At 36.6% G+C, this 24,290-nt stretch overlaps 1 protein-coding gene across 1 annotated transcript; it reads right to left on the bottom strand.

Moving 5' to 3' along the window:
* Positions 1-1,551: 1,551 nt before the first annotated feature.
* Positions 1,552-23,433, bottom strand: LOC132142213 (2-hydroxyacylsphingosine 1-beta-galactosyltransferase-like). Its single transcript, XM_059551897.1, has 6 exons — positions 23,038-23,433; positions 14,936-15,762; positions 10,052-10,194; positions 7,360-7,436; positions 3,402-3,621; positions 1,552-2,616 (listed from the first exon to the last, which is right to left on the bottom strand). Exons 2-6 carry the CDS (start codon positions 15,758-15,760, stop codon positions 2,256-2,258), a joined length of 1,626 nt encoding a protein of 541 aa, XP_059407880.1. The 5' UTR covers positions 15,761-15,762; positions 23,038-23,433; the 3' UTR covers positions 1,552-2,255.
* Between the last annotated feature and the right edge of the window lie 857 nt (positions 23,434-24,290).

Raw genomic sequence — 24,290 nt, 5'->3', positions numbered from 1 at the left:
ATTCTAATAAATTAAAAAAAATTTGATTGGGAGATCGAGACACACAAAGGCACGCATAACTGCTGGGTGATTCTATAATTGCAGGTACAATTGGCATCCGAAGTCATTACTTTTTTCCAAATGGTTATATTTTTTATTATTTTAATAATTTGTTACTTATTGTTATGAATCACAAGATCTTACAGCCAATAACAACATAATAATTTGTGTAAAAAGGGTCTTAAATAGCTCAATATCATGATGTCATGTTGTCCGAATGAGCTTTTTTTCCATCATGTATCGTGTAATCAAAATATTTTATTGTACTTTTCTTCTTGTAATATTTCAAAAAATACCTAAATACTAATTTACTTAATTCTACAAAATTAAATTGTTTTAAAAAAAAACAATTCTTATAAAATTGTGTCCATTAATATCGTGTCAACTCTGTTACCGTACTATATTTTGCCTTTAAATTTGTAGAATTATCTCCCACAACTATGTAAGATACAGGAAATGATGACACTTCCCCTCATTGATAAGATCTGAAGCACTGAAAAGCCTGTGTGCTCTCTCTGAGAAAATATTTTAATCTAATCTACAAAGTTCTTATACAACGCGTTATTTCGATGAACTTCTGAACACTGTTACCACAATATCAAAAGGAAAACAAAATGTATTACTGATCACAAATTGGGTTATTTAAAGGTATTTTACTCATTATTTCATTAGTGCCATGTGCTTTATTTTGGCAAAAATAAAATAAAATTGTCAGTTCTGTTACCGTCAAACTCTGTTACCAAAGTAACAATGCTGACAATAGAGTTCAACCCTGTTTATGATCTATTTTCCACAAAAAAACTATATAATTGTTGTTTAAAATCTCATAAACATTATGAGATATGATGCACCCTTATAATATTTCGACAACATTTCTCTTTTTTATTTTATTTTTTTACTGGATATTTTATACAATACATTTTCAGATGAAAAAGATTTGCTCCAAGTGGACAGTTCTGTGAAAACATAGCTATTTTTTATTTTTAAGGTATGCATAGGTTAAATATTATCTCAGTTTCAAATGTTGGAATGTAAGTACTGTTTGTCTAATGATACAAGAAGGATTTTTCCTTTTATGATTTATTGTTATTTCTACACATTGCCTAATTTGTCCGTAACAGAGTTGACAAAAAATACCATAAAGACATCTGGTTTGTTTGTTTGTTTTTTCGTTAAAAGTAAAAAATGAAGGAGCTTGTGTTTGACAAGCACTGAATTATTAAAATGTAATATATTTTCAATAGGATAATGAAAAAGTTCTGTTAGTTTTATGAACTTTATGAAATGCCAAATGTATCTCCAATTATAGTATCACCCTGCTATATACCTCCCACCCCCCTAAAATGTTCCTCCTAAGCACGATTTGCTGAATAATAATATAAACCATTCGGTAAAGATGATTGCAGTGAGGAAAAATTTAAACTTCAAAACATAAACATCCATGGAGCTATACAATAGTATGGGTATACCAGTATACTGGCTCCTACTGTAGCTTTCCAAAATTATTGTTAATGGAAACAAAGTTTCAAGTTTAACTATCCCCATCCATCAAAATCTCTAGTATTTTACATAGCTAGCATAACCAGCAGCATTAACTAGTGCAGATTTGCTTCTACAAGGAATGAAGTTGTATGTTAGCAGACTGAAAATTCTATTAAAAGATTAAGGCAAAGCTGGCAACATAAACACTAGCAAATATGCTAGCTTGCTAGCGCTGCTAACATCCAAGAATTAATATTTCTGAAGAAATTAAAACAAAGGAGGGATGGAGTGCGTGAAACATAAATATAGAACATAAATTAAATTCAGCGCACAAAAAAAGTATGACATTTCTATAAATAGATATAGATCTCTGTTGTATTTGGATGTAGTAAAACCTGATGCCCCCTAGCATGATAGCTTCTCGTTATGTCCTAAACTTCAAAAACTGTTGCTTTTTCCACAAGGATAAACTCAACAGTCAGGACTACAAGTGAACGTTATCTCCATTCAACAGGGGAGAAAAAAATATATATTCTCAGGAGCTTTCCGTTTATGTTTTCTGGTTTTCTTCCATTCTTCCTTACTTTGGCTTCCCAGTTACAGTTTGTTGTTATAATGGTTGGTTTGTTACTTTAATGACCCATTTATTTATTTCCTGGATAGGCCCTGCTTTGAGTGAAGAGTAGTTAATTCTTCTTTTTAGTGAAGCGTTAGTTTTGATTTCTCCTAGTGCTTTACTTTAGTTTCTTCTCCGTACTTCTAACATGGCCATTTCTTTTGTGCTTGCCATTTGGAATTCCATTATGACAATGTCCATTCACCTTCTCTTCCGGAGATGAACCGCGCACCATTCGTGACCGGATGCACTTGCCTATTCGGAATAACAAGTAGCCAAGGAGAAGCAGGCACACTCCTATCACCACAGCGACATCCAATAAGAAATACTGGTAGGTGGCGATCTCATAGACTGCAGAGCGGAGGTGGTCGGCGCCACGATGACGCAGTATATAGCTAATCCAGTAAACCGCCCGATTCACTGGATGACCAGGCTGATCTTTATGAATCTGAGACAGCAGCTGTGCTCGCTCACGATACCTTAACAGAAAGAGAGATGGAGAGGTTTCAAAACATCTGAGACTGCACATATATATCACCAACAGGATGTTGATCTTGATATAAAGGCCACAAGATGGCACTGTTCCATAGTCTCTAATCTTGATCTGTAATTCAGGTTCGGAGTTCAATCAAAAGAATTAGTTAATATGAATAGTTGAAAATATATAAATAATAATTAGAAAAAATGTATAGTGATCATTATAAAGGTCTTTCTTGAGTAACTTAATGGCCTTCAATCCACCATCCACTTAGATTTAAAAAAAAAAAAAAAAAAAAAAAACTCGGACATTCTGCTAAATATCTATTTTTGTGTTCTCCGCAAGAAAGAAACTCATACAGGTTTGGAAATACACGAGGGTAACTAAATGATAACAGAACGGTTATTTTGGGGGGAAAACTGAGCTTTAATACAGCTAAACCCCTTTTTAAGCTACATTTCTACATTATTTGTTAAAGCACTATGGATCTGCAAATATTGACACTATTGCAGGGTCTTCGGTAGGTCCCGTTTATCATTAAACTTGAGTAACCCCAATTCCACAGTCATTAAAGATTAACTCAGCTCTGTCAATGAGGGTTTGGACTTGTATTACCTGTTTTTTAACAGACGTTTTACAGTGGTTAAAGTGTGTGTGTGTGTGTGTGTGTGTGTGTGTGTGTGTGTGTGTGTGTGTGTGTGTGTGTGTGTGTGTGTGTGTGTGTGTGTGTGTGTGTGTGTGTGTGTGTAATTAACTTTATTCAGGCATTTTGTACACGTGAATTACCTTGTGTCTGTAATGACATTAACCATGGCAGTGTAAAGGTCTTCTTCACTCATCCTTTTCCACTCAAGCATTATGCCCATGCCTTTGGCCTGAACTCGCGTCATGGTGTCATAGTGATCTCCAAACAGTGGAACCCCCACCACGGGCACGCCGTGATACATGGCCTCATAGATGCTGTTCAAGCCCCCATGGCTCAAGAAGGCCCGTGTGTTTGTGTGGCCTGTAGGTGAATAAGAGATAGAGTGTTAATTAAATTCGGATAAGACAGAGATATTAATTATTGGACCAAAAAACACCACACAGAATCTTGTAGATTACAATCTGCAACTAGACGGATGTACTGTTACTTCCTCTACAGTCAGAAATCTGGGTGTTATATTGGACAGCAATTTGTCTTTTGAAAATCATATTTCCAATGTTACAAAAACCGCATTCTTCCATCTTAGAAACATTGCCAAGCTACGAAACATGTTATCTGTTTCTGATGCAGAAAAGCTAGTTCATGCTTTCATGACCTCTAGACTGGACTATTGTAATGCACTTCTAGGTGGTTGTCCTGCTTCGTCAATAAACAAGCTACAGGTCGTCCAAAATGCAGCAGCTAGAGTCCTTACCAGGTCAAGAAAATATGATCATATTACCCCTATTTTACAGTCTCTGCACTGGCTACCTATTAAGTTCCGTATCAGTTACAAATTATCATTACTTGCCTATAAGGCCCTAAATGGTTTAGCTCCTGCGTACCTAACTAGCCTTATACCACGCTACAACCCATCACGCACCCTAAGGTCACAAAACGCTGGACTTTTGGTAGTTCCTAGGATAGCAAAGTCCACTAAAGGAGGTAGAGCTTTTTCACATTTGGCTCCCAAACTCTGGAATAGCCTTCCTGATAATGTTCGGGGTTCAGACACACTCTCTCTGTTTAAATCTAGATTAAAAACGCATCTCTTTCGCCAAGCATTCGAATAATGTATCTCTTAAATTGTGAGTGTAGTTGCATCTGCATTTTTATTCTTTAGCTTGGGTTAAACTAATTTTACTTTGTTGGATCAGCAGCTATGCTAATGATGTCTCTATTTTGTTTCTATGTTTTGCCACGGGATTTACATCCCGTGGTAACTAGGATTTACACAAGCTCCAGTCTGGATCCAGAACACCTGAGAAGAGATGATGCTGACCCTCAGAGGACCCCAGATGATGCTAACCTTGAATCAACAAACAGAACTAACAATTATTGCTACATGTGTGACTGCATCCTATAATTACTATTAATTAATAATATTGATAGTTCATCGTCTAGCTGACTACGTCTTGTATTATTATTATTATTATTATTTTTATTTTTCTAAAATCCTGTCAAACGTGCACAAACTACTAGCTACTACTAAATATTGTAGAAACATAATTTTCTGTAAAGTTGCTTTGTAACGATTTGTATTGTAAAAAGCGCTATACAAATAAACTTGAATTGAATTGAATTGAATAGAGTGTGAGAGAAAAGACAACTATTATGGAAAATGTGCAATTTGTCATGAAATGCCAACATTTACCACCGTCTCTACATAGCAATTGTTGTTTAACTCTTTCCCTGCCAGCATTTTTTTTTCAAGTTGCCAGCTGCCACCAGCATTTTTTATAATTTTCACAAAATTTTCATGGCAACTGCTTTTTGTTTTGTTGTATGAATATCTGAACATGCAATTTGTCAAAGTGAAAAGAAAGAACAGAAAAAAAGTTTAATCTAGTTTCATGCATTATTATTATTTTTTTAGCAACTCATGAATATGGGCACGTAAAAAATAAAATAAAAAGTGAACAAAAAGCTGAGAAAAATGCATTTTTGTCAAAAACTATGTCTGGATGGGATTCAGAACAATGATCTTAATATAGATGGCGTCATTTGCTTCCATCAACACCCAAAGCTAAACCACTTCCTGTATCAACATTGACCTTTGATGATCACGTTATATATGCTTCTGCTTACACACGTTCGCTTGTTTCTGCTTCTTCTTCACCTGTGTTTTGATCCAGAGATTCAGTACTCTCAGTACTATCAGAAGACGTGTAACAGCACCCCTACCATACACAGTGATAACACAGAAAGCCAGAAAATTCTGTCAGTGGCCGGGAAAGAGTTAAATGTGGTATTTTAAGTGAGACTATATAACAACATTAACATTAATATGGTAACATTAATAACTATGGTTTCTTTAATACAAATCGCTATGAAAGAAATCCACTAAAGTAGATTTAATAACAGAAAACTAGATTTTTAGTGGTCTCATCCATGCAAAACCTGCCACTACAGTACGTTGCATTAAATTACTGTTAAATTCAGTTTTCTAAAGAATATGCTGTAACTGTTCCATTTTAAGCTGATAAATCACAGGACAGCTTTGACATTTTTTGGTAATCCTGATTATTTTTTTGTTTGTCTAATCTATGCCTTATATGTGAATTTATGTGCATGTGTGCAACAATGTAGCAGCACATCAGTTTAGAGCGAAGATTAACTACATGTACAATAAACTGTTTAAAACGTGAATTTAACCAAACAATATAGAGTATCCACATCCTCTACAAAAAAAAAACAAAAAAAACATGCTTGAGATTTAACCTTCCACACTCATCCAGTGCCTTCATAATAACCTTCACCTTCATCTGTCAAGCTAGTTAACGTTTAATGAATAAATTCCTCATAAAATGCGGTTATATTATAGGCTGTTGGCATTTATTATGCTCGTGATGGAGCAGTGGTGGAGCACACTCGGAGCGAGTGAAAACCCAGATGCTGCGAAAAATTCACTCTTCACTCCAGTCAAAAATCCCGGTGCTCCGCTCCTCGCTCTGCTCCCACTCCACTCCGCTCATATATACATGCTAACACTTCTTCCTCTGAATGAGTCACAATTAACAAAGAGTTTTATTGACCTTTTAGAGTCACTAGTTGTACATTAGCTCATAGAATGCCCTTATATCTCTTTAAAAAATACATTTAAAGACACACAGGAAAATCAAAGGGACATTTGCATACGTTTTTGTAAATTTGTCCGAGGTTTCTCACAGATGGGGTAGGGTGTGTACCACTCCCTCACTGGTACTAACATGAGGCAGGGCGGTTTCATTTAATGCATACAGCTCCATAAAGTATGTGTGAGTGCATTTCAGGCTCTGATTAAAAATGGAATTTAAACTGTTATTTATTTTGACAGTGTTGATCATGGGTCATTGATCTTGAAGTTCAGTCCAGCTGATCTTTAGACAAGTAAGTGTTTGTGTTGAATAGCTGCGGGTCCTTAGAGAAGAAATGCTTTGGGTCCGTTCTGTCTACCGACTTTGAGTATCAGACATTTTTTCTTGTCGTTATCTCTGGTGGGATGAGCAATCCAAACTGATGGAAGATCAAAGCACAGGATGCATCGACTAGGTCATCAGGGAACAGGAAGTGTGGCAGACAGCAGAAAGACAGTAAGAGAAAGAGAGAAAAGAAATAACGATGGATACAGAAAGGCACTCTGTGACCTCAAGCCCATGGTGCACAATGAAACAGAAGCTCATTCATTCAAACAAACACATGCATAGGCTTTGTGTCTTCTAATACAACAGAGACATTATCCAAGAGATCCAGAAAAGAGCAGAGAGGAGGATGAGCTCTCTCTCCCTCACACATATACTGCACAAAAAAGCCTTATAACAAGTTAGTATTTACAGTACTTAAGAAGACATTCTAATAAGCCAATTTGGTGCTCCAAAACATTTTTTAATTAATAATTTAATATTTATTATTAATATTATTTATGTTTTTGTTAAAATTATGATGCAATTTTTTTTCAGGATTCTCACTTTTGAATGGTAATGTATGGAGAGTGTTTTGTCATTTTTACTGGAACTTTTTTTTTTTTTTTTACTTCATATGCATTTCTGAGAATTTAGTGAGAGATAAGACGATACTTACCCAACAGGTCGTTCTGTGGCATCCACTCCACTAGTTTAGTATTGTTGCCAAGATTGGAAGGAGGAACTCCAGAGAACCTGCAGAGAAATTGAACTCAGTAAGATGCAGGCAGCTCTTTAAAAATAGTAAAGAGCTTTTAGCTCATCTAGGGCTAGCGGATGAGACAATCATCAGTTGATAAGAATGAACAATTGGTTAGTTATTCAAAGATTCATAGATATGAGTGAGATCAGGGGAGTGAGGTATTCTTTGGAAAGCACATTAGAGACAAAGTATGAGAGAGACAGAGACAATATAATTTGCATGCATAGATCAGATTCATAAAAAAAACCGTACATTTAGAAGGCAAATAAAAGGCAGAAGATGAGACAATCAGCTAGTAACAGACCAGATGATTTCCTTCTACCTTATAAAGCTTATACATTACTTAATGCTTCTGCAGTAATGCATGACATATATTACATATAAACATTAGGTTTGATGAATACATCAAGAGATACAACCATTGTACTTTTGAGAAACATGAAACTGTATTCGCAACCTATTTGATTATGTAAAGTGATGGATTTCCAAATGAAAATGAATATACAAAGAGCAGTGAACAATGTAGGATGGGACCTGGATGCGGAAGTAAATTATTGTGGTAACTATTAGCAACATAATTGAACGGTTGCTTTACCTACAACAGTAGCCTAAATATCTATTGTATAATGCTATTGTGGTTGGCATTTTTTGCTGACCATATGGCTTAAATGACATCAGCAGAAAAAGGGAATTATTTTCATATTATAAGGACAAACTATTTTTCTTTAAAGCATGCACTGATAAACGGAGTACAAAAACACCAGGAACACAAACCACTGCTCAAAAGTGTGCGTTGGGATTGATTTTAAAATAATGATAATTATAAGAAATGTTACTTGAGCATGTGATTTCATGTTGGCTTTAAGAAATAAATCCTCACACATCTGCTAATTAAACTAACAATACAACAAGAGTTCTTCAGTGGAGATTAAATTAAGCTTTTATCATAAAGTCTGGTTTGAGATTTAGTCAAGATCCGTCTCTTGTGAGCAAACACACACAATCTAAAGGCCAGTATGTGCCAAACCTAACGACAAACATTCTACAGTTACTAAGAAACCCAACAGCAGTCAGCGACTCTAATAGCCATTACTAGAATCTATGCACACTGTGAGAGAGAAAGAGTTAAGACCATATGTTCATGACTTCATGTATGAATACGTAACAAGAGTGTTATATATTGCTGAGGCTCACAGAAGTGTGTCTACCTATCTGCACAGTATATGTTTGTGTTCCCTGGGCATTTGCGCTCCCAACAGTCTCCTCATTAGTAAAGTCTTGCCTTGGCACATTTGCATGGACACAAGAAAACAACTGAGATTATATGGCATGACTACGGGAGTCATGACAATATGAGTGCATATGACAACAAAAGGTGCTGCTCATTTATACGTAAGCATGCAAGTTCACTTAGGAGAAGCTAAAGAGGAAAGAACCATAAAAGGGCATTTGAATGTAAGCATAGAGAAACAAAATGAATCAATTAATGGGAAAGTTTACAATATTTTATCAATTCTTCTTAATATAAAGCCATTTTAATATTAATACAGTATTTAAAGTAAACAAATCATTCCCTTAAAAATGAAATAAATAAAAATGTACATTATTTAGTAACCCATTATACGGTTCCAAACATGCTTAACTTTATTTCTTCCAGGGTAGGACATTTGTAGTTGGTCTTTTCCATGCAATGAATCCATTATGGTGACTGAGGCTTTCCAGCTTTATTGATTGCAAAATTATCATTATTATCATTAAAGTGTTTCTATATTTGTGGTAAAGTTACATTTTTCACTATTCCTCACACAGAGCTATAATATGTATAAAACTTTGTTTTATACAGAAAGTATAAAACACCTACCCAGTGGGCAACTGATGTTGAAAAGACATCAAATTGACATCAAAATTGACGTCACACAAATGGTCAAATACTGTATGTAAATCAAACTGACATCAAAAGCTTGACATGACATTGATTTGATGTAAACTGAACATCAAAGGTATTGGCCTACATAAACATTAAACCAATTTCAGTGTGAGATTAACTTCCTATTTTCACCCAATTACCACTGGAAGAAATTGAATTTAAAATGATGTTACAGCACTTGATCAAGTTTTCACTGGTATTTGAGATTAAATTGGTATCAATGTGCCGGGCTAGGTATGATCATGACTTATGTACTACCATCTCAAAGGATCAAATGTCCCTCCACTGCCAACAAAGGATGATAACTGATTGGGATTTAATACAAACATACTGAGATTCATCATAATTATTGACAACACTCTCAGTAAATTACTGTACACGTGAATCCATACAATGCTTTAGTCCGAAATGAATGCATCAAGTTTTGCATTTAGAAACCAATGGAAAGTCTAACAAAACCATCAGATCATTTTGAATGAGGGTTTACAGGTTTGGAAATGGAAAACAAAATAGTTCGCTGTAGCCATAACTAACTTATGAGTGACCCACCAGCACAGTTCAGTTGCCAATGAATACTATGTGACATAATAAACTATAATGGAGAGATACGCAGGTGATTTGTTCTGTTGGCAAAATGGTTCACTGATCACATGAAAGAGGAAATGAATGGAATGGCAGTACCTCCAGATGACTCTCTGGGGAAGACGGCTCAAGGCTCCTGCAAGTTTCCGAGCAATGTCATCTGACAGATACTTAACTCCTGCACCAAACGACACCACTACGAAACCATGTTCATCTGTTTCCTTCACCCAGGCTTCAAACTCCTGTACACACACAGATCAAATACACAATTAAAAAAAAAAATACACAACAAATTTGTGCTCTCTATATTCACAAGACAAAGCAATTCAGCATCATACGGAAATCAAAATTAGCATCTAAATTATTATTTTTTTTTCTGATTTGTAAATATAATTTCATTTGAATATATTAATTAAAAGTAAAAAGGGACCAGAAATATAAAATAACCGATGCACATAAATACCACTGTATATGAATCTGGTAGTTATAGTACACATCAAAGCACCATAGTATTACCATTTAACAGTTATTACTTTGAACAGAAGAGAACGGTGATACAGTACTAAACACTTGATTTATGAGGCTTTGCTTTTATAAACATCCAATGAAATGGCTGAAGAATGCACCTTATTATCGGAGTATCAGTGTTCAGAAGCACATTGTGACACAGTTTGTACAAGACTTAAAGGGACATTACATACAACTTTCAATTTCCAAACAAGTGAAATCATTTGTTTCCTAATATTAAATGGTTTTAAGGTGTGGACATTTCTCAAGCTACTTTACCTTTGACAGAGACACAATGCGTGTTTAGAAATCCCGATCAAGATTTCTCAAAACCTTTTACCTAGTACAGTATGTCAACCATATGCCATTTTCATTGCTACTGTAAGTGCTATGTGATGTGATGTACAAATGTCAGTGTCTATTTTTAGAGCTGTGTAAATTAGACTTTGACCAGGTGTGCCTAACACATTTTAGATTAAGGGCCAGACTGGACAAATCCTCATGTTGTGTGGGTTTATTTATTTTTTTATGTATTAAACCTTGGTACATCCATGGAGAGCAATCTGGAGCATATAGAGCACAGAATCACTTTATTCTACTTTAATTACCAATATTGGGTTAATTCAAAAATGAAGATTACTTAGATTGCATTCTGTACACACAATATACACATCCATAAATTACAGAATATTAACAGAACAAAAATACCGACAAGAAAAAGAAAATCCTTCACTGCTCTTGGCTGGATTTAGTATTAAAAGATAATCTTAGATTTAATAAGACACATAAAGCAGAACATTAACACAAAGTTAAAAATAAAAGGAGAAACTGTATGGCTAATATTAAACTCGAAAATGGGAAATAAACTAGACTAATCAGATAATTCTATATTAAAGGAACAGCTAGCCATTTGAGTGTGTGAAAATATATTCTGTCATAACATTCAACACGTCTCCAACTTCTGGTAAATAAAAAATCTGGTGAATGCTTATTCATCTTGCTTATTCAGTTATGATAGTAATGATGCATGATGATGATTTTTGGTTTAACTTTGGAATAATGTTTAAATTAATTTTACAAACTAAAAGCTTGAATAACCTATGAAGACTACAGTTTATTTTTATTTACATACACAGCACTAAACACAGAGTTTTTATTATTATAGCCATAGCAAGTTTTATATCTAATCATAGCCATAAAATTCAAATATTACCTATGAATATTTACTGAGATTGTGTACAGATGTTTTCAGTCTTTGAAGACCTAATGACGACAAATGTCGGTAACCCAGTAATGTTACTATCTGTAAAAAACTGTTTACATGGAGTAAATATTAGCAACACATAACCAGAAGTTCATCCACCTAGAAATTGCATTCCCACATAAAAAGGGTTATTTAGACAAATTTACACCTCAAATTATGAACTTAATTATTATAGAGTAATACAAGTAATAAGTGCTAAACCAAAAACATGAGTATGTCATTTTAACTTTTTAATTAGTTTTAAATCGTTGGTTCAAATGTTTTTGATTTAGCTTTTTATTATTATATTATAACATTGCTAACATATTCAAAAAAGGTCAAATAAAACTCTAAGATGAGTATGGCTTTGTGTTAGCATTTATCATACATTAAAGCATGAATGAGCCTATGAATTTCGATAATAGCAATGCTAAGCAACGCAGTTCTCAAAATTAAAGTGCATTGGTAAGTAGATAGTAGTGCAATTGTTAGCACAAAAATATGAATGGTGTTAATTAGATTTAGAGTCTTTAGCCTTTTGTGTTAGCAGTTAGCATAGCTTCAGAATGAGCAGGTTTTTGTCTAAGACCTGCTTTTTCACTGTTTGAGGGATTCCATCTGCAGCTGAACAGCCTGAATTGGCCTGGCACTGACTGTCCGCTCCTCACACTGGTCTCAGTGTCCTTCATACACACCCGACAATGGGCACATTTACACACATAAACACACACTCACACACCCTGCACTTACAAACACACTATTTGCATTATGGCTCCACAGCATTCAATGAGGCCATTTGGGCGCTTGGTATTCCAAAAGTGCAAGCTTAGGTTCAGAACTCCCACTTCTATTCAGTGGACAGCTCTGCACAATCACCCGGATTGATAAGAGCAGCCTTTGTGAGCATAACACCCTGGTGCAAAATCAAGACTTTATTGAGAGGTTAAAAGAGCCTAACACAGAGATAACAATGACTCAAATACATTGGATATTCTCTTAATGTTTATATAGCGACTTGTCACAACACTCTATGATTTTTAAACTGGAAAGGTGACCTAGGTCACTTGTTTGAGGGAGTGGAATGTGGAATTTTTGAGATTGGCCATTTTGTATGAGGCCAAGTGAAAATTAGGTTCCTGTGTCAGTCGATCCCCATATCAGCACATGATGTAATTTTATTGCCATTAATGAACTCAAGCATCACGAGCACTGCATGTGCACACAATGCATTTACTGAAAGAACAAGGGAACTTTGGAATAGAAATTGTAACTGTAGTCTCAACAGAGGATTGCAGAGCAAACAAACAAAGATTACTGCTTAAACTGATCCAAATTTTTGCACATTTACTCTGACAGTGAACACTACAGTGGCCAAGTAGCCCATAGAACAACAAAATGTAAAAAACACATAATTTTACAACACTAAGCCACAATCCAACAGAATCCAGCCACAACAAAACTCGCCTTTCTCAGCCACACCAGATGGTGGGCTAAACCTAACACCAGGGCTAACAGTTCATGTGTTCATAAAATGAATGCTACATTCAATTCAGTTCTAAATTTGGATTTCATAAGAACATTACTTCCAGTATACAGCCTGAATGTTCGCTTTAACACACTCTCAATGGTGGCTGAGAAGCATCACACCAAAATGAGCTGAGTGCACAATAGCTGGCTTTGTGTGTATTGCCCCATATGCAAAATTCAAGTGTTCATAAAAAAAAGATTGGTACAGTAAAACTGTTCAATGTTTAGTTTTCATTATTTCATTATCCCTAGCATTAACCACTTGCACGAATCAGACTTATTAAGCAATATGGCAGCTCAGTGTTATTTTGTTAGAGCATTAAACAGTGCCGGTATCTTAGATTTTAATGCAACCTTGAAGGCTGAGAAAGGCCATCTCCAACTGACTGGCTCATTCGACTGTAGTAATTAATATATGTGAATTACTAGTGTCCATAAAAAAGACTGGAACAATAAAAACTGTTCAAAAAGGAATTTATTAAATCATTGGAAACTGCATTAAATCCCAATGTCAGATAATCCTAGGTGTATTTTTTCTTCTTTTAGATGAATACAATCAAGAGTTATATAAAAAAAAATGTCTTGGCTCCTCAAAGCTTTATAATGGTAGTGAATAGTGATCAAGATTTTGAAGCCCAAAAAAGTGCATCCACCCACCATAAGATGTGCTCCACAGGTTTAATAAAGGCCATCTGATGTGAAGTGACAAAAATATCCATATTTAAAACTTTATACAATAATCTCTTGCTTCTGGCTAACTGTCATACATGCATTCACGAGAGAGTGGTATTCCAGCATAGGACATATGTGTAGTGTAAGCTCCAGTGAGAAGTGAACATGGAAGCGCAAAGGAGTGAGCAAAACAAAACACCAGTCATAAATTAGAAATGTAGAGAAATATTTCGATATAAGCCAAGAGAAGACTGGTTTTCCTTTACTGTAAACAAAACTCGGTTCTCGCGAGACTAGCATATTCTCACCAGAATTTAAGCTATGCCCATATTCTATGTCATCCGATGGAATCCCACTCTCTCGTATTCGTGTGTACAGCAGTTTGCGAAAACTAAAGATTACGGTTTATAAAGTTTTAAATATGGATATTTTTCATACTCAAATGCATCACTTTGCTTCAGAAGGCATTTATTTAAACCCCCAGAGCCGTGTAGAGCACTTTTTATGATGGTTGGATGGACTTTTTTGGGCTTCAAAATCTCAACCACCATTCACTGCCATTATAAAGTTTGGAAAGGCCAGAACATGTTTTCATATAACTCTGACTGAACTCATCTGACAGAAGAAGTCAAATACACCTAGTGTGGCTTGAGTTTAAGGAAATCATGGGTTAATTTTAATTACTGGGTTAACTTTCCCTTTAAGGAAGCGTCACATTATTTAAAGGGGAGGTTTACACATCAACAAGTTACTAATGAGTAGGTAGTTGAATTTAGCATTGAGATAGCATAGCATTGAGCATAGTTGGTTAAGTACACTTCCATTAAGAGCATTTCCATATGTTTGTTTCCATTGTGTTGTAGCTTGATTCCACCGTAAAGTTATGCTTGCTTTTTAAATTAAACTGTGCATTAATGAGCCATCATAGCATTATCTTGTGCATACCTAAAAGTGATACCACAAAAAAATATTTTGCAAAAGTAACATAACAATGTTTGGAGAATGTTTTAAATGTAATACCACTTGTTTCTTACCTGTGGCAAGGGGCTGGGGGGTTTGGTGAGGATGCCACCTACATAGACAACATGTGGCAGAGTGGGTCGTGGGAACTCGAGGGCCATGTCAGTACACAGCATCCAGAGTCGACTGTTCTGAACTAGATCATGCATGGACACAGATGGCTGGATGTTGTATTTCCTCATGATGCGATCATACTTGGGCAAAACCAGGAACCGGACACCAAATCTGGAAACAAGGTACACTGCTGTGTTAGCTACCCGTTGGAACAATGACATACGGTCCGTTAGTAGAGAGTTAAATTCTGGGACGTAAGACAGAGGTGCTGGCGCCCCAACTTCCGCAGGGTACCACAGTCCTGTGCTGAATACTGCATACTGGACACCCAAGATGTGAGCTATAACAAATCCACACATTTCATTAGGATCAACGAGCAGGAGGTCAAACTTTTCACGTTTTAGCTGCTCCATAACAGAAGCACTCCCAACAACGGCATCACAGTTTTGAGAATAATGGTCAAGGATGTCGAAAAGTTCCAGTGCTGTGAGACGACCTGAGAAAATGTTGTGAACTTTTGATTGGAGGAAGTCATCGGCTGAGGTGCTGTTAAAGATTCCAGGGTAGCGCTGGAGACGATAATGGTTGGAAGGTGGGACCTCGCGACCTTCGGAGACCAGGAAGACTGTGTCATGTCCCTCAGCATGGAGAGCAGAGGCCAGGGTTTTAAAAATATAAAGGTGGCTCTCAAACATAATTGGAGGAACTACCACAATCTTAGCTGCCCAGGAGAAACTTGCCGTTAAACACCACAGCAATGTGGCAAGCTGGAAAAAAGCCTTCATGCCTGCAGAAAGAAGGACAACAAATGATTAGATATACTTCCATCTATCATTGACCCTTGTACTGAGCAAATACACAAATCAATACTTGAGTGTAAGCATTTTAGCATCCATGCAAGCATAACTGGGGCCTGTTGCAATATTAGCAATGCTAAACAACCCTATCCCCAAACTGAAAGTATATTGTGGTCTCCTGTTAATTGAACTGTTATCACAAAACAATAAATGGAATAAATGGTAGTTGTTACCTTCCCGCCCAATCCCCTATAATACATCCAGGGATGTAACACTCTGGCTAATTACGTAACCTTGGTTCCCTGAGATAAGGAAATGAGCATTGCGTTAACACGCTATCTGGAAACTCCTGTTTACTCTCATACTGAAGCCTGATCTGATCACATTCATGTAGCTGCACAAAACAATGGCGCTTCAACCCGCCAAAATGGGTAAAGCTGACTGCTATATAAGTCGCCTCTGATTACCATTTTGTAAGAATCTTTTGATTGAAATGACAGTCATCGACTCACCTACAGCCTTATAGCACGGCAGCCTATGAAACGCTCATTCCCTTATTTTAGGGAACCAAGCTTACTCAAGTAATTGGAGAGTTCCCTTTAAAATGGTCTCTCCCATTGCGTTAACATGCTATGGGGAACAAATCCAATAACACGTGCTATAAGCAAGTGCAAAACTAAGTCGCTCTGCGGACCCAACCCAGGAGTGCCCATATTGAGGGCTCCTGTAAGCATAGGCTAATAATGAGACCCAAGCCGCTGGGTTGAGGACTTCATAACATGACCTTTCCTACTTACAAAGGGGGACAGGTAGATTAAGCTGACAAAATCCATGCCTGCAGGGCAGGGACATCCAAGTTATAAAAACTGGTGAAGGTAAATGGCGACGACCAGCTGGTGGCTACACAAATATCACAGATAGAAGTTCTGCTGGACCAAACCCAGGATGCGGTCAACCCACAGGTGGAGTAGACCCTCACTCCTATAGGACACTGTAAGCCAACTGAGGCATAACAGAAATATAGCACTGACTATCCAGTGAGATTGGCAGCCCTTTAGAGCAACCTCCGAAGCATACAAAGAGCTGCTATGAGTGCCAAAATGTGACAGAGTGCGGCCAACTGGGCAGAATGGATGAGGACCCTGCTTAACTTCTAAATTGGGGATCGATAGAAGGGTGATGACTTTTCAAGCCTGAAGCTGGATGGCAAGTAGTTTAGTTTTTTGAGTGGCCGATCACCAACTAGGGGGTGAGGGTAGGAAAACAACTTCTGTGCCGCTGTTAACCGCTAGGCAAACCCGTCCATGGAAGGGCCAAACAGTCCTTTGGGAGAGACTTGTGAGTCTAGGAATGCAACCTTGTCAGAGTCTCTGATCTCAGTTAGATTCAATTAAAGGTTCTCTATGGCTGAGGTTGTCCTGCGTGGACTTTTAACCCCAAGGCCGGTGCAGGGCTCCGTAAACAATGGTGAGAGTGGCAGATTGGAAAAATTAACATGTGCCGAGTAGGGGGATTGTTGATGGCGACCTTTCAGGTACCACTCATCAAGTAGGCTGTGGGCAGGCTCTTCTGGGCCGACTAAGCCAGGCCGACATCCTCCACAGTCTTGGTTAGAATGCAGATCATCTCACCGTCCAGACTGGGCCATGCTGCCGGAGTAAGGGTGTCAGGGTCTTTGCCAGAACACGCCCACTCTTCTGCATCTGAAGCGGTCAATTAAAGAGTCATCCATGACAGCTTCCTCCTGACATACAGCCAAGTATGGTGACCCATACTCAGAATTCATGCTCTGCATTTAACCCAGCCAAAGTGCACCCACACAGCAGTGAACACACACACACTGTGAACACACACCCGGAGCACTGGGCAGCCATTTATGCTGCGGCGCCCGGGGAGCAGTTGGGGGTTCAGTGCCTTGCTCAAGGGCACCTCAGTCGTGGTATTGCCGGCCTTGAGACTCAAACCCACAACCTTAGGGTTAGGAGTCAAAAATCTCATAAAAGAGATTTTTCTTTTTTTAATCTAAATCATTCATTTTGGGTGTAGTTACAGATCATTTGAGCTCAAATACAAAGGGATAGCATTTAGAATCAGTGACTGATTCAACCCGCCAGTCCAAGACACACACTGTGTTCTCTGTGTGTCTGAGAAAATGTGCGTCATAACTGAGGTCATATATGTAGGCTTATGATACTGTGGATTGTTTCCTCTAATATGTTGAGCAAAGTTCACTGTGCATTCTGAAAAAATACACTTATAACTATACTGAAATGTTCATGAGTTGTTTACACAGTTTGATTTATTTTTCCAAATATGATCTTTAGGCTTCGTTAAAATAACCAAGGCAGGTTTCCCACACTCTTTTCAACCAGCTGAACAGAAGGAAGAATTATATTTCAGAATTCTAATGTATATGTAGCAATTTAACAAAACGCAATAATGAACAACATATTTACATTAATAAACATTATCATTTGGGGTCAGGTTTAATTTTTTTTCATGTTTCTATTCAGCAAGGACTTGTAAACAGAACAAAAGTGACACTGAAGATTTTTCAATTGTTACAAAAACATATATTTCGAATATATGTTGGTCTATTGAAATACCACATTTTAGAATGATTTCTGAAGTGAAGACTGGAGTAATGATGCAGGTTTGCCATCACAGTAATAAATTATATTTCAAAATAATATCAAATAGAAAACGGTTATTTTAAATTGCAATAATATTTCACAATATTACTGTTTTCAGTGTATTAAATAAATTCAGGCATCACAAGTGTGTTAAATAAATAAATAAATAAATGTTGAGAATTGTTTCAAAAACATTTTTTTTTCAAACTTTTATTTTTTGTTTTTCCTTCTGAAGTTTAAATAATCAAATCTCTCTTTTAGCTTTTCATGCTTCTAAGTCATAAGACTATTCTAATTGCTCTTAATGTAATGCAAGTTAAAAATGAATAGTTGTAAGAGCCTTAAAATACAATGAATCAACAAAAATAACCAATTTAGCTCTGTTGCCCAGGAAACATCTGCATGCCTTAGCAGCCCTAGAGTTTAACAACATGTTTTAAACACAATCCCTAAGGCTTTGGTGTTCTCGTCTGTCATCTATAAGTCTCACTTCTGTCTCACACCTTAATTAAAACACATAACCTACAGCAGGTCATGAGCCTGGGGATCCAATAAACAGGTGTATCTCAATATGTGAAAGGAGAAAGACAAAGATGCACATAAAAAAAAAAAGGTAAAGGTTAAGTGTAGTTTTTATTCTGTTCAGAAATGATGTCTCCACATTGTCTCTCAGGCAGACAGGACCCTGAGTGGTCTGCGTTTATAAATTGCATCTATTCAAACAATTGTATTTTCATTTGGGAGTTCATCCAAATGAGGTTTGCCACATTTCTCTTCCCTCAGATAGCTAAAACAACAGTGCTGCATGAAAAAGCCTTTCCTAAAAACAAAATCAATGTCCCTGACAGTAAAAGTGAAAGCTATGAATCTAGCTGTTATGTTTAAGGCTTACAAACTGCTCCCAAAATTATAAAGAAGGACTGTACTTAAATAATAAGGCATGTCAAATCGAATGTGTTGAAATAAATCTATGAAACCCCTAACAATACCTGTAAATACCAAACAAGTGTTTAGTGGTGTTCAGGCACAGTGAAGCTTTGAGGAGAACAAGTAGACTTAAGAAGGTATGTTTCCCAGGTCATATAAGCCAGCTGCTGAGGTAAATTTCCCATTTCTCCTGCTTTTAAATAACGGCCATTGTTTCTAACGTGACCCTTCCACCATTTGGCTCTTTCAGTTTTAGGTGGGCTATCAGTATTACAACCTTTTTTAAATCAGACTGTTGACTGTTGCCATGCCATGGCGAGTCAAGCTGTACCCTAGCAACGTCATAGCTTGTATTACTAATGGACGGTTTAGGTTTCCTGTCTATCAGAATGGAGAATCATTCGCTATTAAGCACATGGAAAACGTTGAGATGAACGATAGAACCAATAACGTGATCGCACTGTTGCTTAGGCTGCCACACAAACATCACCTGATAAAAGCAGATTCTCTTATTTTATAATGCAATAAAATGAAATAAATAAAATTCAACCAATATTCCCTTCCGTGACCAATACAATATTGCTATGCAACAACTATAACTACACGATCATTAGACTAAAACGATAAAAACATAACCTATTACTATTTTGCAGATATTTATACTGATTAATATTGTTGTCGTCATAACTTTTGGGATCTAAATGGCCAAAAAAAAAAGAGTAAATATTGGATGAATAAATGCCCAGGCTTTGCTGTCATACCCAAAAGCTTGGAGTGTTATGAATTTGTTTGCCATGCTGCTTAAGTTAATACTTTTATTAAAACAATATTTTACTTAAGTGCGTTTGTTATTTAGCACCATTTCATATCTTTATATATATTCCTTAAACAGACAAAGTAACATTTTAACAAGAAACATCGAATTTTACATTTACAAGTGCATTTGTCAGACTAAAAGTTCATGAAGAAGAACTTTCTAGGAGTCACAGGTTATCTACATAAGTAGGCATGGCTTGATGTTATCATCATGACATTTTACATGCCTTACAGACGTGAATAAACATTAACACATGTGCATTTTGATCACGTGACACATTATGATGATTGTGATACCTGATAAGAGAGAATGAACAACCAGACAATCAGAGAGCAAATCCAAACAACACATACAGTGTGATCAGAGCAAATGTGTATCAGGGGTATCTGGGTTTTTCTAACCATAATGGAGGATTTCCCTGCACACGAAAATAAGCTTTTATGGTGTTCACCAAACAATACATACTGTATGTGCTTTTGGTTTTATTTTTGATACTTTAAGACTGAACAAATAGTAGACGATTCATAAAATCAGTTGTGGTGAACTGAACCATGACAGGCCTTTTTCTTCTAGATTAGGCAACAAATGAACTTGATCAAAATTTTGAATTTTTCACTATGGTCACATAAATTAAATACTACAGACGTCTATTAATAACCTCATTCTAGAACCTTACATTGTAGAAGGCCTATGCTTAACGCAGTTCGAGCTTAATGATCAAACCGTCATCTATGACCCCCACTAAAGACATTACATACCAGGAAAAAATGATGTTAGTGAAAATAAGAGATTGGCGAATGGATGCTTTGCGTGTGGTTTGAGACTTCGAATGGACTTTTAATATGTAAAGGAATGCAAAAGCCACTAGGCCACATCCTTTTCAAGGAAAAGATGTCCTCTATTCACAAGAGGACTAAAGAGCTGATCATATCTTACAGTACTAATCCAAATGTCATGGAAAACAGATAAGACTAGTGTGTATAAAAATAATACCTCACACAAAGAGTGAAGGACAAATATCTGTCCAAAACCAAATTATAAACAAAACCATAAAAACCCAGCATATCAGATTTCTGCGATTACACACCTTTTCTGATTAAAACCAAGTACTTTTCTCTAGAATTCCACAACATATACGCACAGGTATCATGACAGCCGACCGTGAGGTGGAGTCCAAACAACAGGTGCTAATGGAGCAACAGACTTTAAACTGGTCTAACAGGATCTTCCCTTCCCCCTGCCACACACACATTTACTAAATGCCCTCTAAATCATACCACTTTGTTAAGATTAAAAAAATTATAATTAATTAATTAGAGCTCTATGAGAAGAGGTGAGAGTTTTTCATATTACTTTTTTATTATTATTTATTTTTTTGCACTACATTAAAAAGGGACACTCACCCAGCACTTAAGTGAGTCAATTTTTAGCTATTGATCTTGAATTTTCTGTGCATGGCATTAATATTAGCACAATCATGCTTGCATTCACCCAGGTTGAGCATGCTTGTTTCTTTTGGCCTGGATCTATTAAGTTAAGTACACATGCTCTATAATAAAACTGTTATCAATTTTTCAAATTAGCTTATGCAAATTTTATGTTTTGATATATATTTAATTTTGGCAGCTAATTTGGCATTACCATTTGTTTTTATTTGATTTATATCTTAACTATAGTATTAAATTATAAATATTTGAAAAAGGTTAGGTAATGTCTAAATAATGAGTGTAGCATAACTATGCATGCAGGCAGTGATGTTGTCATGTGACAAAAAAAAGCCATAAAACAGAGAAGACCCCTGTAAACCCTCGTTACTGTGTCAATGACATTAAGTTTTTTTTTTTTCATCTTAATGAAAAAAAAAACAGGTTTTGTTCAAGGCAAATGCAACAGCATTAAGAAATGTAAATCTAAAAATACATTTTAATTACACTTTTCACTGGTTACATGACTTGGCATCTTTAATTTGGGCTCTCTCAAATTAAGAGAGAGAGAGAGAGAGAGAGAGAGAGAGAGAGAGAGAGAGAGAGAGAGAGAGAGAGAGAGAGAGAGAAAGAGATGTATATTCATACATTAGCGTGTGCGCCTGGATGTATGTTTTTAAGTGCACATCTTAAATAAGAGTTTTAAAAGGTTTCTTCATCATATAGGACCCATGTACATAAAACTTTTTTTCTATCTGTATTAACCCACAAAAAAGGAACTTAATAGACCTATAACCCGACGTTGTGTGAATTTCACAAGTATGTGTATGCAACAAAAATATTACATCACAAAGTTTACAGTCAGTTAGAAACCACAAACTGAGCCACTTGTACAAAAATGTCATTCTTTACAACAAAATGAAGATAACAAATAAAAACACACCGGAGACCACGATGACACTTTTCATTCAGAACTGACATTATCTCTTATTTTAGTTTCTTATACACAGCAGGAGTTAAATGTCAGTCTTACGGTGAGAGACCGTCTGTTAAACTATCGCTGGCCGGTTAAATATTGATGAATGGGGCCGGTAAAAGTGAGGAGGTAAACCTTGAGATCACGTCCCAAGCGTTCACCTGTTCCTCGATCTCTAGGAAACCATTTAAAAACATCATCATGTGACAGGTTCTCGGTCATACCATGATACTGTATTATATAAAAGCCCTATCATGAACGCGAGCTCAGTTTCGATTAAATACCGAGACCTCAGAACATGTCATATGCAGCAGAGCGAACATTTAAATGAACACCCATCTTCTTAAAATAATCCAGAACCCAAAGGGCACAACTAACTGTAGCCTACTCTACCTGGAAAAAAATAGCGAAGGCTAATTTATCCGCACTCCCTGAATGTTGCGAGTAACACCTGTTTCTGAACTGAAACACCGCCCTTCACCGCTTACCTGTACAGGTGAACCCGGCAGATCGGTGTCCGAAAGTCTGGAATTCGCGTCCCCTCGCTCTCCTGAGCTTCTGACACTTTTACATAAATCCACAAATGGTGTTGGCTGGTTAAAACTGCCCCGTTTGCCACAACAGGCGAGGTGGTTATCCTAGTGGCAATGAGATGGGGCGTTGTGTGTCAGAACTCCAGGGAGGGCGGGATATACGAAACCTCTGTTCACAGTCACAGCAGGGAGTGGTTGAACAATTTAAACACTAGAAAAATAGAAAGACTTCAGCCTTCCCTCAGATCCCCCGGGAAGCGTCAGGTTTGCATTTGACATTTGCATTTGAGGTGCGTCATCACGCGCGCTTGTATATAGGTAGAGCTGTGCTATAAATATGACTCACAGGGATCACTGACACCACTTCTGAAGATAACAAACATCATTCCACCCTTAACGTCATTTACTCGCTAACAATAGGCTAATAAGCATGTTGAGTGCCTAATAGTTGTTAATAGGCTATAGTTATAAAAAAAAAAAAAAAAAAAAAAAAAAAAAAAAATCGAGGATTAGGTTTTCTGTTATGATAATGTTAAGGACCAGCTCACAGTACAGTAAAACTTAATTTTCACGAGTTCATAAATTAAGCAGCCCACTAATGAAGTGCATAAAATAAGTTTTCAGAGCATAAAAGTGAAAACTTTTGAAATAAACTAATTTTCAGCCAAAAGTTCATAGTTCTTAGATGAAGATGGGTACAGGACAAAGACGCCTATGTTGCGCATGCGTGTTAGTGATAGCGCGCGACAGAGAGAAGTAGAACATGAGGATTGTGTTTGAATCATTGATGATTCTTTTCAGATGGTGTGGCTCATGTTTCTGTGCAGTGCTTCTGTGGGTGTTACACAGTTTAGAACCCCAACCCTTAGACATGCAAACAAAGGGACAAAAAAATCAAAAAGAAGAAGAAAAGACAAAAGAAAAGTGCTCCATGTATTTAAAAAGAACAGATTCAGCCATCTGAATATGGTAATGGCGATGCTGATGATCTGGACTGCACACTTCCTGAATCTTCATTCAAATGGGCAGACCGTAGCCAAAAATTTTCTTAGATGAGCGTACAGTGTGCTAGATTCAGATGCCATGACTGACTCGTACCAGACAGTTATGGATTATGACTGGGAATATGCGATGATGAACCTCTTGAGATGTCCCAGGAAGTACAACCTTTGTTTTGCCTTTTTAGTTATGACGAAAGACAAACATTG

The sequence above is a fragment of the Carassius carassius genome, chromosome 6, assembly GCF_963082965.1.
Source record: "Carassius carassius chromosome 6, fCarCar2.1, whole genome shotgun sequence".
In the NCBI taxonomy this organism is placed as follows: Eukaryota; Metazoa; Chordata; class Actinopteri; order Cypriniformes; family Cyprinidae; genus Carassius; species Carassius carassius.
The sequence above is the reverse complement of the archived record's forward strand: the minus strand, read 5'-3'. Positions and strand labels throughout refer to the sequence as shown.

Coding starts and splice junctions, on each gene's coding strand:
- LOC132142213 (XM_059551897.1), bottom strand. CDS start 15,760: ATGAAGGCTTTTTTCCAGCTTGCCACATTGCTGTGGTGTTTAACGGCA. Junction 7,437..10,051: donor CCCCAGAGAGTCATCTGGAG/GTACTGCCATTC, acceptor ATTTCTCTGCAG/GTTCTCTGGAGTTCCTCCTT. Junction 3,622..7,359: donor GCCACAGAACGACCTGTTGG/GTAAGTATCGTC, acceptor ATTCACCTACAG/GCCACACAAACACACGGGCC.